The sequence below is a fragment of the Talpa occidentalis genome, unplaced genomic scaffold (genome assembly GCF_014898055.3).
Source record: "Talpa occidentalis isolate TD23 unplaced genomic scaffold, MPIMG_talOcc4v2.1 talOcc4.2, whole genome shotgun sequence".
Lineage (NCBI taxonomy): Eukaryota > Metazoa > Chordata > Mammalia > Eulipotyphla > Talpidae > Talpa > Talpa occidentalis.
Window position 1 is genome coordinate 89,436,348 of NW_023602073.1, and position 18,725 is coordinate 89,455,072.

Consider the following 18,725-nt stretch of genomic DNA (forward strand, 5'->3'; position numbering starts at 1 on the left):
TTTCTACATGTGCCATCATTTAAATTTTGTAATATAGGAAATTCTGTTAACGCTAATAAAAAACATGCAAAATTTATCATCTTAATAACCACTTTTAAGTGTATAATTCAATAGTGTTAAGTATATGTGCACACTGGTGCTTAACCAATCTCGGGTCTTTCCATTTTACAAAACTGAAACTTTGTACCTACTAAACAACTCCCTATCTCTGTCTCCTTCAAGACCCTGGCATCCACCACTCTACTTTCTGATTCTTTGATTTTAAGTACTTTACAGACCTCATATAAAAGGAGTAACAGTATCTGCCTTTTTGTGACTAGCTTATTTTACTTAGTGTAAAGTCCTCAAGGTTCAGCCACACAGTAACATTTGTCAACATTTCTTTCCTTTTTAAGGCTGAATAATAGTCCACTATATATTCATCCAGTCATTTTGTTTATCCATTCATCCATCAATGGATATTTGGATTACTTCTACCATTTGGCTATTGTGACCACTGCTGCTATGAACAGGGGTGTGCAAAAATATATGAAATTTGCTAATGATGCATGTCTGTGTCTAAGTTTTTATTTGATAAACAAAAGTAAAAACAGAGAAATTTACTCATTTGAAATCTCCAATTCAAAAACACAAATGCCTTTATACAATTACACCTAACAGTAACGAATTTCTTCAGTGCATTAATACATTTACCTTTCAAACTCCAGGGCTTATATTCTAATTAAATGTAAACATAAGTAAAACATAATGGTAAGGTATTTTTTTCAGAATGATGATATTCCATGAAGAAAAATATGTGATAAAATTATATGTAAAATTAAAGAATAAACTTAAACACAAAATATTTAATTTCTTTTGTTTCCCTTGTATTCAAAGATCTACTTATTTGTAGTGATTTCACAAAAAATTTTAAACCATTCCTCCAAATTTAATTTTGAAATGCTTAAAGATAGACTATCTGTAATTGAAAATCTTTTGTAATGATGTACAATAAAAATTTACAATTCTTATAGAAAAAATATAAAGAGTAAATTTAGACTATGTAAACCATTGCTTTAGAAGATCTTAGATGGATTCAAGGTTGTCTTAAGATATCATGTAGTGTCCACAGTCTCTAGTACAGGCAGAAATATGAGATCCAGAGAATCTTGAATAGCTTGCCCAAGACCTGATAACAAGTCATTTTGAGAAGTTGCACATTATATAACATAATAATTGGATGTACACATATATTTTGTATAATAAATTTATTCTTTAATGTTATTCCTATCACTTTTGACAAAATATTTAACTCTTGGTTAATTAAGAAGTATCTAAATTGTTAAATGAGTACAGTTTTATAGCAATAAACAGTGTTATGCCAAAACAGGGGATTAAATATCTGTACCCTTTTGTTTTTCTATTCATTTACCCATTTGTTATGGAACATATAAAAAAAATAAAAAGGACTAAATAAGTGTACCTGTTATTTTTGACTACTGGGACAACACCTAACAGTTTATTGGAAAAAGACTGGAATACTGCACAAGATGAGGTTTTGAATTACTGACCTATATCTGTTTATTTGAAATTGTTTTACTTATTTGAAGAATTTTTAAAAGTTGCATTTATATCCAGAATGTAAGAGTTAAGTGAGATCTCAGACAGTGCTTAATTCAACAATCTCAATATATACATGAAAAAAAATTGAGACTAGAAAAGAAAGGAACTCTATAGCTACTTAGCAGAGACCCAAGACCAAAGTCTCAGTCATCTAAATTCTATCAGTGTTCCTTCCATTCTCTATATCATGATGCCCTCCCTGATTCTATTCACATTACAATGCTTCTGCAGGAGGAAGAGATTTTGTATCTCCTTAAAGTAATTGTTTTCTGTTAGTAAATAATTTACTTTGATTTTTTTGGTTTGATTAATAATTAATAATTTGGTTTGATTTTTTTCATTAATGTTACTTAACATCAGGGGCCTCCCTGGTGACACAAGGCGTTAAGTCTCAGCACTACGAAGCTATCAGCAGCAACTGCAGCATGAATTCGATCCCCAGTCAGGGAGCTACCCACGTGGCACAGCAGGCCTCTCCTGTCTTGCCCACTTCTTCCCTCAGCAGTGTATTTCAGTCAATCCGCCTGTTCTGCTCCCCACTCTGTCTCTGGTGAATCTTCTCACCCCATCCCATCCCCACACCTCTGGTTTACACCCCAGCTCTTGCATGCATAAAATAAATTTAAAAAAAGAAATCTTTAAAAAAAATTTTTATGCAACATCAATCGAACATGACTAACTTATGATAAATATATTATTTTTAAAAAAAGCTTTCTATGATCTAGTATTACTCAAAGTCTTATTAGTGTTTAGCAACTAGCATATATCATTGTTTAAAATTATGTTAGATTAAAGGGGTCATCTCTTGATGCACATCAGCTCTACAAATATATGTGGCATTTCCTCATGGTGAAGAAAACACACAAAGTGAAAAGGTAAACAACAGTGAAAATTAAACACTTCAACACAATAGTCACAGGAGAAATGATACCTGGAAGTATTTGAGTAATGACTGAAGGCCATGGGATCTGAGGAAGAAAGGAAATATCAACGGGGTTGGGATTCTGGTCAAAAAAAGACTTTTAGAAGGAGGGAAAGAGCATGGGGTTCTGGTGAAGCATACCTGGACAGGTAGACAGGGGAAATTCCAGTAAAAGCAAAAGAACAGTGTGATGAGAGGTTAAAATCAAGAAATCTACCAAAAACTACTGGCAAGGGAAAAAACAAGAATCAAACAAATCATATAAACATGTGCACATTTATTCAAGGGGGAGTTAGCCAAGTTCACTAGAGTTTCAGGTGTGTGGGCAGGGAAGTACTGACTGATGAGGCTAGAAAGGACATTTGGATGCTGTCTTTGAAGGGTCATTTCTCATTATTTCCTCCCTTTTCTAAGTCAAAACCTTCACATAGTAAAGAATATATTCTAATATATCCTCATTTTTAAAGGAAAATAAAACAATAGCCCTGCGATTTAACAGAGAAATTTCCTGATAATAGAAAGGAAAAAAAGGAGCCATCTAAAAAGAGAAAAGACAGATTTTGTTACACAACTCTTCCCCAGGTGTTAATATCTGTCTAATTTGAAATAACAAATGACTCAATCCAAAATAGTATTACATCATTTGCTAATGGCATTATCATGTAACTTGAGAAAAAAATAAATTGAATCTTAAAAGGATGATCAAAATCTTTACAGTTCTAAAAGTCACCAAAAAAAACCCCACTATCTGATAGATTGATCTGCATAATTCTTAAAACCTTCTCTTCTTAAGCCAAAGAATCTAACTGTATAAAACTGTCCTGACACCAGTTTTAGAACTTGTATTGTTTACCCTCCTGGAGTTCCATCAGTGATTGGATATTTTACTACATGTTTTTGGAGATTGAACAAGAACATCAGAGACTAAAGTTCATAAATCTATCACCAAAAACTAGTAGTGAAGGAAAAAACAAGAATCAAACAAGTCAAATGAAACAAACAAACAAAACCCACACATGGCCTGTACCTCCTAAGTGTTTTAGGAAAGTTACAAGAGAAGGAAAACTCTAGGCTCTTAGCAGGCTCCCTCTTAGAAGCTGGGTAGCTGCCTAGAACTTAGAAAGTCTTTTCTCATAGGGACATTAACAATGGTAACTGGGTTTCCTGGCTAGGCCAAATTCAACCCATCTTATGAAATAACAAGTGAAAACCATATACCAACTATAACAAATAATAAAAATAATGTAAATATTCTAGACCACACTAAGACATATGCTCCTCTGCCCCTGGACAGATATGTTTTTACCTCCGTTTACTTGAACGAAGTTAAAATGCCCTTCCACAAGTCCCAGGATGTGTCAAAGACCTATAAACACATTCCCAAAAAAAATTTCCATGGATTTGACTTTTACTCTTTGACAACCATTTTCCTACCTACCAATCCAAATAGTTTCCAAAAGTATCCACATCAATTTTATATGATGGAACAATTAAATATTTTAAAAATAGAACTTGTACATTCCTATCCCAATTCAAGACTGTAGTACAGGTAAAAGTAGATATGAGATGCATAGACAAGGACTCTTCTGACCTTGCCTGAGCTCCAACTAGATCTGACTCTGACAGATCATTCTACCTTCAGACTATGAACACCTACACTTCAAAGTGAACTTAAGCCTGGATAGGCTGGCTTCAATGCTCTAACTTCAACTCCTAAATAGATACTAATTTTTCACCAAAATATGAATTACCATATTTGTGAACAGAGCAATGTCAAGCCCTACCCCCATGTGCATGTGGATACATATTCCATGAAGAGTGGTTGTTTAAAAACATGAGGTCAAAAAGAAATATGGTGGCAAAGGAAGAATGTGGTTTTGGGAGACGGGGGTGTGCTGGCTATTAACTATCCAGCATGTTTCTATACTAAATGTCAGTGACACAAAGGACACTAATAAGCATTTATTAAAAACATTTATTAAAATAAATGCAATGGGTAATGTGGATAATTTGGGTATTTATAGATTAGAGAATAGTAAGATTCATCAGTTTTAACAATTCACATACAAATTTTCTTCATTAGATACACACTTTGAAACTAGGATCCCAGTCACAATAATTTTAACATAGTCATAAAGTAAAAACAAAGAAAAACCCACAATGGCATTGACTACCTATCCCCATTCTACCAGTGTGTACAAAGTCCTACGTCAGTCTATACTTTCCTACATAATACAAATCAGGATTAATTCACTTGTTTGAAATATCAAAAATTAGGGAAGTGAAAAATTATTTTTGCTATTTTTCTAAAAGTACAGCTCTTTCAAGTTTCAACTCCAATGTACAAAGTGTTAATCATATAATAAAAGTAAAATTTTCAATATTACTACTCTATGGGCTCCATGCAGTATTCGCTAAATATGTGCCTTTTGGGGTCTTCCTGGTAGCTCAGGTTAAAATCTCAGTGCTATCAAGCTATCGCTATCGCCAGCCACTGCAGCACAAGTTTGATCCCTGGCCAGGGAGCTAACCCACATGGCTCAACAGACCTCTCCTGTCTCACCTGCTGTCCCCTCAGCAGTGTATTTCAGTAGATCCTCCTGTTCTGCTACCCACTCTGCCTCTGGTGAATACCCTCACCCCCCCCAAACCTCTGACCTACACCCCAGTTCTTGTATGTATAAATAAAAATTAACCTATAAAATAAATAAATATGTGCCTTTTGAAAAGCCTAGATTTTACACATTGTTATAAGTATGTTTTATTAAATAGTAATATTTGATATGAAAATAAAAGGATATTTTCCATACTGTTTGCCCTAGGGCAAAGACTCTTGAATCATTAATTATACTCTACAAATCTATGACTATTCCTATTATGACAGTCCAAAGTAGATATAGTTTATTTATGACAGGTAGAAACCTCAGCGGAGAGAAATATTTAATGAACTAATAAAAAAGAAAGAAGCATATAACTACTATCCTGGGAATCAAGGCACTCAAGGCCATAGAACCCATTTCTTTCTCTCTCCAAGTAATTTACATCCTTTTATCACACTCATCACTATTTCTCAAGACTTCTTTCTCTCCGCCCATTTCTATTTCCCCCTTTCCAAATATCTGACTCATCAAATTTTTCTTCAGCTTCATCTAATAAGGTAATTTTCTTCACTTAGTTTTTCATGAAATTCTATGGAAAGGGGATTCTTTTGGAATTCGAGCAGTGTGAATTAGTCAAAGAAAAGGAACATAGGGTGGTGGGAGGAGGGAACAGGACAACATAGGGTTCAGATCTATTCAGCCTAAATCTGAAAAATATTACTTCTTATGCAGCATTAAAACAGAATAGACTACTTCCCACTAAACCTCTAAGTTGGTTAAGAAACACTGTCTACCTACACCAGGTAGCTCATGACAGAAACAAGAAAGCAGTCTCAGGTTTCGCAAGTGGATAGGATAGCCAGAGCATCAGTGAATACCTTCTCTACCTGCCCGTGAGAGGTCACCTGAGTTCCAGTGGCTACACTCACTTCTCTCGGTTGGCCCACGATATTATAAATATTATTTTATATGCTCTTCACAGGCTAGTAACAAGTTTTCACCGGGGGCAAATGCACAGGCTCCTATTTCATTTATGACACCTTTTGCACAATCATCATTAGGAAAGAATTAACTAAAGGCAGGTGTATTTTACCTTTGCTCTCAATTATTCTTTGTGAGACTCAAGAGGTGGGAAAGCACTGATAGGAAGGGAAGGACAGACAGGAATGAGAACTCCTGGGTGCGGCTATGGCTATATGGAGATGGCAGGATCTTGACAATGTCTGAACTGTAAAGTATGCAAAGTGCAACTACCTGCCAGAGAGCTTGTCTAATGTTCAGTTCTGCACAATTGTGTAAAGGGAAACCCTGATGCAATGCTTAAATAACCAAAATCACAGAAATGGAGGGAAGGACACATCTTGCCTACTTTTTTTTTAATAGGTAAAGCATAAATTCAGTTTAACAGTACAGAGAAGATTTCAAAAGAAAAGACTCCATTAAAAACTGCCTTTTAAGTATTTTCAGTTGTGGTATCTAATCAAATAGCTAATTTCTGTGTTTAACTTGAGGTCTTCTGAAAAAGAACACAATTTTATAAAGAAGTTAAAAATCACATCAACGTCAAAGAATAATTTTGTCTCACAAAAAAAATTCCAGGACACATTTTGTCCACAACATATATCCTATGTATTGTACTGCATTCATGCTACAACCACTGTCCCATTTACTCTAACAACAATCACGAAACTATAGAAATATATTTTCATTTCTAGGGAAGGAAGACAGAGTCCTAAGATGTGATATTAATCTCTGCCACTGCTGAGATGCAGGGTAGAATACTGCAAAACAACTAGGATATTTTAAATCATAAGATCATATCTAAAATTGTGTTAGCCTAATTTTTTATCTAAAAAAGTCTAAATGTTTTAAAACCAAAAGCAACTGAAGTAAATAAAGAAAATAAATTATAAGATGTAAAAATAGCACATCACAACTGCTTCCTCTGAAAATTTCAGGCTTTATAAATCAACTAAATGATGACCCCTGTCAAAGGAGCCGCAACTGCTAAAGGGAAAAGTTTGCTGATTTAAGAAAACTGCACATATGTAGGCTTCTGGGACAACCTCTAGGTGCTGCTATAGAGACCCCCTTCCTAAAGACTTTAATTCTTTCTCGGTGTTTTAGCCTCCGCCTCCCCCTGACTGCACTGCGCAAAGCCTTTGTAGACAATCCCTTCAAACACATTTGCTGTTGGAAAAGCCTCAGACACTAACATTCTTCAAAGTTCAAGGAGTCAAAATTTCATTTCAAATTACACAATCTATGGATGGGCTGTATAAAAAAAAAATATTAGATCAGCAGTTTGCATCCAAGTAATCGAGAGGCCCAAGAAGCAAAAAGACAGCTACATTGGCACCCTCTCCCCTCCCCCAGCCATCTCTCCATACGAAATATTACTAAATGTTAAAAAGCAACCCGGTGCATAAGTTAGAACTGTCAGATGAGATCGGGAAATGTGGGAGTACAGGGTGGGGCGTTTCCTGCGAGGAGCTCTTAGCAGCACAGACTCCATCTGATATGTCAGCTCCTGCATCCTAGAAGCTGCTGAGAGATGGTGGCAGCTCAGAGGAAAACTGTGCGAGCGTCAGGGGGAGGGGGAGGCCTCAACGTTCGAATGAGATTAACCAGCGCCTGTCCGCGGTCCGGGTGCCCCCGCACCTCCTCTGATCCGCAGCACCCCAACAGCCGCAGCGAGAGCACCGGGCTGCAGGGCCGGGCACCGGGCGCTCGGAGGTCACGGGGCCGGGCGCGGATGGGGACCCCAGCGGCTTACCTCTGATGGACCAGGTCCAGCGGTAGAGCTCCACGGTTTCGTTAAGCGCATTGGACACCACATTCAGGACACTGCCCGGCTCAGAGTCCAGAAGCCCCATCGCGATAGTGAGCGAGCGCTGGCAGCGGAGGGAGGAAAAAGTGGAGACCCCGGGGAGGGTCGACCTCGGAGGCGAAGATCGAGGGAGCGATGGGCAGCTGGGGACCCTCCAACAGCGGCGGCCCAGCTGCGCCTTCCTTTCCTCCTCGGGGCGCAGCGGCCACAGGGATGCTGCGGCTGCGTCTGCGGCGGCGACGAGCCGGACCGAGGAGAAGGCACGTCAAGGATCCCTGGAGGAGGAGGAGATCCCGCTGTGAGCGCCGTGCGCTGCACCACTCTGCCGCCTTGGAGCTGCGGCGACTCCAATCTCCTCGGCCCGCGTCACGTGGGCGCGCGCGGGGCGGGGGGACCGGCACGCCCCTCCTCCCGCCCGCGCGCCCCGGCTCTTGCGCAGGGATGCAGCGGTCGCGGGGTGGCGGGGCGCAGGGCCGCGCAGGCGCGCGCAGCCCAGCGCCCCGAGTCTCTCACCCCTGTCCAGGTCGCACCTGGAGCCGGACACCTGGCCATTCCTCGCCACCCTCTCTTCTCCCTAAGTCTCCCCATTGCGCCTTCCCCGCCTCTCTCCCCAGCAGCAGGCTCTGCGGAGGTGTGCGCCGCCTTCGCGGGTGACCTCGCATCCGCCTGGATACAGCTTAGGAAACAGGACGGAGAAGAATGGGCATTTTGTGGGCAGCATGAGGTAGGCGACCTGCTGTCATTCATTTCTGTCGCTCTTGGATTGTTTCCATCACCTCCACCAGAACGTGTTTGACGAAGGGAGGTGCAGAAGTTGTTTCTCTAAATGAGGGCGATTCGTATTCCATGCAACTGTGATGAAGAATAGACTTTGGGGGCTACTCAGTAACAAGTTAACATAATTTGAATGAATACTTGTATGTGTTCTGGAAACCCTTTACATGGAATAATCAGAGCAATGGAATCGTGTTAGATGGGGTCGTGAGGAGTTCAGAGAAGAGGGAGGATCTAGTTAGAGAAGACAGCTTCGACCTTGAAGGAGTTGAAGTGGCTCTGAATCACACGAAGTATTTTGTAAACCAATGTTATCTCAATAAACATTGATGCAATTTTTTAAAAATGAAAGACTCATTTGCTCAGGAGACAGACTAAGTGAAAGAGGAAGAAGTAATTTTTTATTTTAAAAAAGTGTTTCGACAGTAAGAAGTGGGAGACTACAATATAGCCCTAAAAGGTGACCCCCCTAAACAGTAGCATAAACACACTACATACAGTCAATACTTTGATAGTTTCTAATATAAACGAGACCTTTGGCCTTTGGGGATATTCCAATAACCTTTTTACCTACTTGTTATTTAAGCATGCAACCTACTTTCTGTTCAACCTTTTCTCCAATTGTTGATTTAGAATGATTTATTTAAAGGCCACTGAGTCAAATGAGTGATTGATTCTGCTCTTTGACACTGTTAAAGTAATGTGAATACCACCTTATATTTATTTGGTTTATTTTCCAATGACCCAGATATATATTATTTAACTATATTTTGTACTGGGAGCATCCTAAAGGATAAGAGCTATTTTTTGGTTCCTTGTTGCAGACCTAACCCAGTACTGTAAATAATAATTAATAAATATTTATGATGATATCAAAATTATAGCATCTTTCAGGACATAATAAAGACTATGTGTGACAGGGACCTTGGGGAGAGAAAAGGTAATTAAAAGTAATTTTTTGTTTCACTCAAGCAACCTGGGTTAAATGGTCTATTCTTGATATTAGCCTAATAAAATATAATTTATCAACTATATTTAACAGATTAAAGTTTTTGACTAAAATTATGGCTTCTCAAGTCTCAACCCCAATATATGTATATCAAATAGATTCCAGTAGCTACATTTTAAAAAGTTCAATCAATTCTCTACATTTGGAAATGAATAAAGATCAAAGATCTACTCATATACTTTGATACTCTATCAAAAATTCAGATTAGTTTGACCTTCAATTAGAAATTTGATTACTACTTCTATATAGTGAAATTGTGGATGCTTTGTAAGAAAACAGATCTCCACCCTCATCTCCATTGTCACATACAAAACCTCAGCATCTTTATTCCTTTAATACGATGTGAAACTGTTAAAACTACTTCAGATGATTTCCAGTCTCTTTTATAGTGAAGGCCAAAGTAAGTCCTTCTATTCACTAGAGGGCGCCTATCACATGCAAGAAAATCCCAGACAGGTGATGACAGTAAGTCAGAAGTGACACACCGCTTCCACAGTTACCTAGAAGAGTACTTTGAATATTTGCATTTATGAGTTGTGCAAACATACACGAGAACAGAGCCTAGAATTTACCCAGGCTGGAATCCTAGTACCTAACATGAGTCCAATACTTAATTCACAAGTGGGGTTTACAAATGCCAGTGACTGACTAAAACTGAATCCTACCTAGAGTGTGCGAAGAAAAGGAGACCTACAAGTCCACTCTCCTAGAGTGACCACCATTTAACCAAGATTTGGGGGGCATCTTGTCTAGACACAACCAAATACAAGCATCCATGGTATTTGCAAAATTTTGAGGACAGTTCTCTGTTGTGGTTTGAAAACCAATGAAAAAAACAGCTTTCTACCAAAAACTAAGGAAAAGTACGTTATTCTAATAGGAATGATTATATATAAAATCATAAAATCATTTTAAATGTGTTACAGTTCATACAGAGTTAACATAAATCATACCATTTTTTCCCCTGCCATTTCCACCTTCTCACACTGTCAAAATTGTTACCAACTTCTGATTTCAAAGAAAAGTGAACTGAGGAATCTGATGAATCAGGAGTCAAATGAAGTAGACTGATGAAAGAGCTGTAGGAAGATCCTGAATCATAGAGAAGTAAATTTTGCTAAGTGAACAATATTTTATCAAAAATAGAAAAAAATACTGGTAATACTAGTGGCTTCTTACTAGTTTCTGTCTTTTGTTTTATTCTGTAAACCACTCCTCTTTCCATATAGCTTTTTAAAATGTAGTGTCCATAATATAACACAATTTTAAAACTAATTTGGAAATATAATCTTTGACTTAAAGCATTCTTTGTTTAAAATTTTTTAAGATGTTTACATTTTTCCTTTACTTAGTACAGATCTTCCTCAACATGTGATGGAGTTACATAGCAATAACCCATCCTAAATTGAAAATATTGTAAGTCAAAAATGTTGACAGGAAGCTGTACTCCCCAACCCTGAGGCTCCCTGCCGCTGCCTGGCATCAAAACAGAGTAGTGTATAGCAATTTCTATTGTACGTGTGTTGCTTTCACACCATCAAAAAAGTCAAAAAAATGTAAATCGTTGTAGGTTAGGGACCATTGGCATATGATTATTTTTGTTATATTAAAATACATATTAGGGCCTCCCTGGTGGTGCAAGGGGTTAAACACCACACTATGAAACAATCCACAGCCTCTGCAGCATGAGTTCGATCCCCGGCCACGGAGCAACCCACATGGCGCAGCAGACCTCTCCTGTCTTGCCTGCTGCTCCCCTCAGCAGTGTATTTCAGTCAGTCTGCTTGTTCTGTTCCCCACTCTGTCTCTGATGAATCCTCTCACCCCTCCCCCAGCATATCTGGCCTGCACCCCAGCTCTTGTATGCATAAATAAATAAATCTTTTAAAAAAATAAAATACATATAAAAGATAAAGATTCTCATGATAATTCATGAATATTGAATAGGTAACAAGCAATAAAACAATGTGAAAATCCCCCATCTCATCTCTCACTCTTAACAGAGATCACTTTTCTGGATTTATACATTCTTTTATAACCTCTTTTTTCTTTTCATAAATGGTTTATTATAATGCTTTTCAATAATTTTCTTAAAAAAAAACTTACTAGATTAGGAGCACATTTCAATAAAAAATACTGACTAGTTGATATTCCACTCTATGGATACATCATTATTTATTTAGTCACTACAATATATATGAGCATTTAGATTGTTTCCAATTTCAGTTATTTTATCTGTTTGACTATTATTATCCCCATATATGCCATTTTGTGAACTTGTCTAATTTTCTTAGCTTAAATTTCTACAAGGAGTCAGTGAGCTTTAATTAAATGTTTATAGTACATGATGCCTGATTACCCTCAAGAAATGTATCAGTTCACGATTCCACCAAAATCTGTGGAAGTATGCTCATTTACCTACATGTTATTCTCCTTACTAAATTTAATTTTGCTTTAGGCAAATTATGATGATAGGCAAATGATGATTCATATTGCTTAATCATGTTTGTTGACATTTTAGCTTCTTTCTTTTGAGAATTGCCTATTTTCTTGTACACTTTGTATTCGTTGTGCCTGTTTTTCTTATTAATGTATAAGAGATTTTATGTAAAAAAGTTATTAAGGACCTCCCCGGTGGCGCAACGGTTGAGCGCTGGGTTACGAAGCTGCCCGCAGCCTCTGCAGCGCCGGTTCGATCCCTGGCTGCTCCCCGGCCACCGGAGGAGGGTCCCACATGGTGTGCAGACCTCTCCCGCCGCCCGCTGCTCCCCTCAGCAGCGTACTTCGGTTCTTCTGCCTGCTCTGCTCCCCGCTCTGGCTCTGGTGAATTCTCTCACCCTCCCGCGCTTCTGGCTGTACCCAGTGCTTGTATAAATAAATAAATAAATCTTTAAAAAAAAAAGTTATTAACAGCTTATGACATACGGTGTAAATGCATAGCCCCACTTTGTCTTTTTTTTTTTAAAAAAAAAAAAAAAAAAAAGCGCGGGAGGGTGAGAGAATTCACCAGAGCCAGAGCGGGGAGCAGAGCAGGCAGAAGGACCCAAGCACACTGCTGAGGGGAGCAGCGGGCGGGGCAGGAGAGGTCTGCGCGCCATGTGGGACCCTCCTCCGGTGGTGGCCGGGGAGCAGCCGGGCATTGAGCCCCCGCGGCAGAGGCTGCGGGCAGCTTCGTAACCAAGCGCTCAACTGCTGCGCCACCGGGGAGGCCCCCACTTTGTCTTTTATTGGATTTATTATAATAATTTTTAACTGGGCATATTGGAGGCTGGAGGTAAGTTTGATTCATCCATCAACACCAGAATTATATATCCGAATGCCTCATGGTCTTTTTCAAATTATGTAACCTCCAATAGTTCTAATCCACAATTCTAGGAACATGTGCTATTCCCTTTCCAAGAATAGCTTGCATTGGTTATTCACTGTTTTGGGGTCATCCAGTTCATATACCTAGCCTATAGTTCTTGTCTTGTATAGGTCAAAGTCATTGGTATACTCTCTCATCAGTTAGCTATACTTTAATACTATGTGGCCACACATCAAGTCTTTTATTCATAGGCATAGTGATAGAAATGCCAAGTTATGGTACTTCTGCCAATTAACATCAGAAATGAAAGAATAGTCATCACTGCTGGTTTCATGGATACTAAAAGGATAATTAGTGAATACTCTGAATAAATTTATGCCCCCAAATTTGATAACTTAGATAAAATGTACCAATTTCTTAAAAGACATAAGCAACTAAAATTCATAGAAAGAGAAATAGAAAATTTGAATAGAACTATATCTATTTTAAAAAATTGAATCAATAATAATATCCTTCCAAAAAAGAAAGCACCCAGTTGTAGTTGGTTTCATTTGTAAATTTTACTAAACATTCTTTACAGTCTTCTCCAGAAAATAAAACTAGAAGGAATACTTTCTAACTCAGTCTATGTGATCATCATTACCTCTTTTATCTGGTTTTGACAGTATAATAAAGGAAAGCTTTGGATGAAAATCTCTCATAAACATAGATGTAAAATTCTTTCAACATAATATCGACAAATTGAATCCATTGGTATATAAAAATAATTAGACACCAAAATCTAGCAGTGTTTATTCTAGCATTACAAAGCTATGTCAATGTTCAAAAATCATGACGTCAACACAGGAGGACAATCATATCAGTCTTATCAACTGATATAGAAAAGGCTTATGAACAATCTGTATCATCCATTCACAATAAAAACAAACAAGGAATAAAGGGAATATCCTTCTTGCAGATTGGAAAAAAAGAAATAATACTCTCTTTATACATTATTATCTGTGTGGCATCTAAGAAAATGAAATACATAGGTAAAAACACTTAGGTTATCTAAATTATGCACAAGATCTATAATTGGATACTACAAATCCCTAAAATGAAATAAATCAAAAATATATAAACAAATGGAGATAAATGATACTTCATTTTATTTTTTTTTTTTTTTTTTTTTTTTTTTTTTTTTTTTAGAGGCATGCTTTATTTATTTGTTTGCTGGTTTGTTTGTTTGTTTTGTTTATACATGCACTGGGTACAGTCAGAAGCGCGGGAGGGTGAGAGAATTCACCAGAGCCAGAGCGGGGAGCAGAGCAGGCAGAAGGACCAAAGTACACTGCTGAGGGGAGCAGCGGGCGGCAGGAGAGGTCTGCACGCCATGTGGGACCCTCCTCCCGTGGCCGGGGAGCAGCCGGGGATCGAACCGGCGCCACAGAGGCCGCGGGCAGCTTCTCAACCCAGCGCTCAACCGCTGCGCCACCGGGGAGGCCCCATTTTATTTATTGAAAGAGTAAACATTATTAAGATGTTAGTCCCTTATTTAAAAAAAAAAAAAAAAAAAGAATGATATTAGGTCTCTGGTGAATCCTCTCACCCTCCCGCACATCTGGCCTATGCCCTGGATCTTGTCTGAATAAATAAATCGATCTTAAAAAAAATAGTAAAAATAAAAAATAATAAAAAAAAGATCTTAGTCCTTCCCAACTAGGAAGGACTATGACTATGTATTGATCTACATAGTCAATCCAATACCAATCAAAATCCCAGTAAACTATTTTGAAAATATTAACAGATTTATTGTAAAGTTTTTATGACATTCAAAGACCTAGGATAATAACACAATACTGGAAAACAAAAATTTAAGGACTTACACGACCTTATTTTAAGATTTGCTCTAGAACTTCAGTAATTGAGATGAGATCATTTGGTGTTGGGGAAAGAACATAGAACAAAGAATATAGAATGGTGAGGAACAATGGAGCCAGAAATAGACTCACACGTTTGTAAGTAATGCAGCTTTGACACATTAACAAAGACTAGTCTTTTCAACAAATGGTATGGAAAAATTATATGTCTTTATGCAAGACAAAAGAAAAAAGCAAAAAACAAATCAGATAGCTATTATCAAAATTAACTCAAATTATATCCTAGACCTAAATGCAAAATGCCTAATCATAAAATTTCTAGGTAAAAACATGGGATAAAATTTAGGTAGTCTTGGTTTTGGTGATAAATTTTTAGATGTAACACCAAAGGTATAATCCATGAAAGAAAAAAATTAATATCAATAAAATTAATAAAAACTGTTCTGTGAAAGACTGCTCAGAGAATGGAAAAATAAGCCATTGACTTGGAGAAAATATTTGCAAAACACGCTTGATAAAGGACTTGCATCTGAGTTGTACAAAGAACTTCTGAAACTCAACAACAATAAAACAATTCTATTTAAAATAAACTCAGTTTAAAAATAAACAAGTGATCTAGATACGTCATCAAAGAAAATATATAGGGTGGCAAGTAAACGTGTGAGATGTTCAATGTTATTCATCAGCAGAGAACTGCAAATTAAAACAGCAATGAGATCTCACTCCTTGCCTAATAAAATGGTTAAATTTCAAAATGAAAACCTGGTAATACCAATTTCTGGTGAGATTACAGAGCAACAGATGCTCTCATTCACTGACAGCAGAAAAACAGAATGGTACAGCCACTTTAAAAGACATATTTTGCTCCTGGGTATTACCCAACTAATTTGAAAACTGTGTTCACACAAAAAGCTTCAATATGTATGAAGCTTTATTCATAATTCCCCAAACTGAAAGCAGGTAAACTGCTCTTTCACTGATGAATGGGTACACAAACTGTGGTACACCCATACAATGGAATATTATCCGGAAATAAAGAAATAAGCTATCAAGCCATGAAAGAGATGAATGAAACTTACATGTTGCTAAGTAAATACTTATGAGTGAAAAATCTTTTCTACTATATGATTCCAATTATTTGACACTTCTAAAAAGGCAGAATATAGAGACAGTAAAAGATATGTGGTTCCCAGGGGCTCAGTGAGTTGGGAGGAAGTTGAATGTGTCTAAAACATAAGATTTTTGTAGGGCAGTGAAACTATTCTATATAATACTGCAGTGGTAAATAAATAACACTATGCATTTCTGACAATTCATAGACTTTACAGCAAAAGAACCTTAACATATGAAAAGAATTAAATCATTTAGGAGGTTTGGGAACCCCAGAATGGAATATGTACAGGTTGTAATAAAAGAATCCAATTGTATTATGAAATGCAAACTTCACTAAAAAGGGTCAGAGTCACAAGTCAACAATTCTGATTGTTACTATATATATTGGAATTGAACAATTAAGAAAATGGATGGAAATGGTGTGAGCCAGGTTTCTCATTGTTGGATTGGAAGTTTATAAATCAGCAGGAAAAGGAGGCTAGAATGATCCCTGTGGTAATAGATTAGAATTGTAGATACTAGAATAACCTGTATAATATAGATGGTTACATACTGATATATTTATAGATGCATGTACATGCAGGGTAGAATATACACATATATATTCTTTCTCCGTCAGCTGAGAGGGCTTAGAAGAATTGGACTAAGTAACAAGCACACTTAGTACCCAGATTTTGGTTTCTAATACTCTTTCCCATTAGAGTAACCAGGGATCCTTGGAAATATAACTAATTCTTGGATCCTTGGAAGGTGACTGATTCTGGGTGAGAAATTGTATAAGACGGTCACAGAACATCTTTTAGTAACAAAAAATAAAGAAGTATTTAAAGAAAAAAATCTCAAATTGATGTGAGCATGGCAAAGGGACACAGACAACCAGAAGAGCTCTCATTATTCAAAACTGGGACACTCTGAGCAATACAATAGATAAAGTAGTATTGTATTATAACCCAAAGTATAAAATAAATACACATGAGTTCATGCTGATGTAAATAAGGGATTGGAGAAATAAATTAATTAGGAAAAAGATAAATATCCCTTGCAGAATAATTCCAAATAATTATGTAGCTACTCTACCCTCAAGAAAGTGGAGCATAGGGCCTCCCTGGTGGCGCAGCGGTTGAGTGCTGGGTTGCGAGGCTGCCCGCAGCCTCTGCAGCGCCCTTTCGCTCCCCGGCCACCGGAGGAGGGTCCCACATGGCGCGCAAACCTCTCCTGCCGCCCGCTGCTCCCCTCAGCAGTGTATCTTGGTCCTTCTGCCTGCTCTGCTTCCCGCTCTGGCTCTGCTGAATTCTCTCATCCTCCCACAATTCTGACTGTACCCAGTGCTTGTATAAATAAATAAATAAATAAATAAATAAATAAATAAATAAATAAATAAATAAATCTTTAAAAAAAAAAAGAAAGTGGAGCATAACACTTCATCCCTTAAGCATAACACTTCATCCCTTAAGTAAGAGCTGAACATAGTAACTTCCTTCCAAAGATTTCCATATGGAAAAGCAGCTCTGTGTATGAGTGTGTGTGTGTGTGTGTGTGTGTGTGTGTGTGTGTGATGGGGGGAGGGTTAACTTTACAATAGGTAAATCAGACAAGGACCACTTTAACCAGGTGATCAAGATCAAGATCATCAGTGGTAAGAAATGTTGATAGTGAGCCTCCTTGGTGGCACAAGGGGTTAAGCTCCACACTATGAAGCAATCCGCAGCCTCTGCAGCATGAGTTTGATCCCCAGCTGGCCAGGGAGCAACCCACATGGCACAGCAGACCTCTTCTGACTCGCCCCTGCTCCACTCAGCAACGTACTTCGATCAATCTGCCTGTTCTGTTCCCCACTGTCTCTGGTGAATCCTCTCACCCCGCCCCTAACCTCTGGCCTGTAGCCCAGCTCTTATATGCATAAATAAATCTTTAAAAAAAAAAATGAGACATGAAAACCTAAAAGTAATGTAGACGCCTAAATAGGATTTTGGTATAGAGAAAGAACATTAGATTAAAAACTAAGGAGATCTAGATAAAGAATAGACTCAATATTGGTTCAATAGTTGTGACAAAATGTACTATACTAAGGTAAGATGTTATTGATAAGGGAAATGGTATAGAGTATATGGGAACTATGTACACTGCAATTTTCACTTAAATCCTGTTTATTTTAAAATTAAAAAAAAAAGTAAAAATGGTTATACTTTTTGCAGTAGTTTCTATTCTAGGAATCTATCTTAGAGAAATAACTATCATGAATCTTATGGTAAAATATGCTTAATAATAGTACTTACAGCATAAGCAATTTGGGAAGCTAAAAAGAGGTTAGCCATATAAAGTACTATTGAGTACTCAGTAAATGCTGGTTGCTTTTGTTCTTGTTATTAAAAACTGACTCTGGCTCAGGTACAATCAATCCTCAAAGAATGTTGCACAGAGGTAAGTAAAAAAGATGAGTATAAAAAGTATAATGAGTGATGAAAATAACTCTTGCCTTGCTATGTGACCTTGGCAAATAGCTAACTTTGTTGGCTCAAATTCTGGCACCCAATAAAGATGAGATTAAGCTCAACAAAAATATTAATGACAAATTAAAGCAGGAGTATGATGGAGTAACAGGAAATATGTATCACTCATTTAGACTGGGGATGTCAGTAGTTTGCTAGAAGTAATAGCTAAGATATATGCCATGAATGAATATTAACTAATTCATGTGTTCATTCTCAA

At 37.5% G+C, this 18,725-nt stretch overlaps 2 protein-coding genes across 4 annotated transcripts in view; one reads left to right on the forward strand and one right to left on the reverse strand.

Moving 5' to 3' along the window:
* The window catches only part of ELOVL4 (ELOVL fatty acid elongase 4), a 42,915-nt gene that overhangs the window by 16,189 nt on the left and 8,001 nt on the right, over positions 1–18,725 (reverse strand). The window contains exon 2 of one of the 2 annotated variants that reach the window (XM_054698985.1): positions 7,901–8,229. In XM_054698985.1, the coding sequence (XP_054554960.1) occupies positions 7,901–8,000 (100 nt within the window). In that variant the 5' untranslated portion in view covers positions 8,001–8,229. Of the gene's footprint in view, positions 1–7,900; positions 8,261–18,725 lie in introns of those variants that run through there. The other variant, XM_037519999.2, reaches the window with a different exon arrangement.
* Positions 8,487–18,725, forward strand: part of TTK (TTK protein kinase) — a 67,594-nt gene continuing 57,355 nt past the window's right edge. For both annotated transcript variants that reach the window (XM_054698982.1, XM_054698983.1), the window contains exon 1: positions 8,487–8,678. The gene's annotated coding sequence lies outside the window, so the exon portion shown is untranslated. The remainder of the gene's footprint in view (positions 8,679–18,725) is intronic.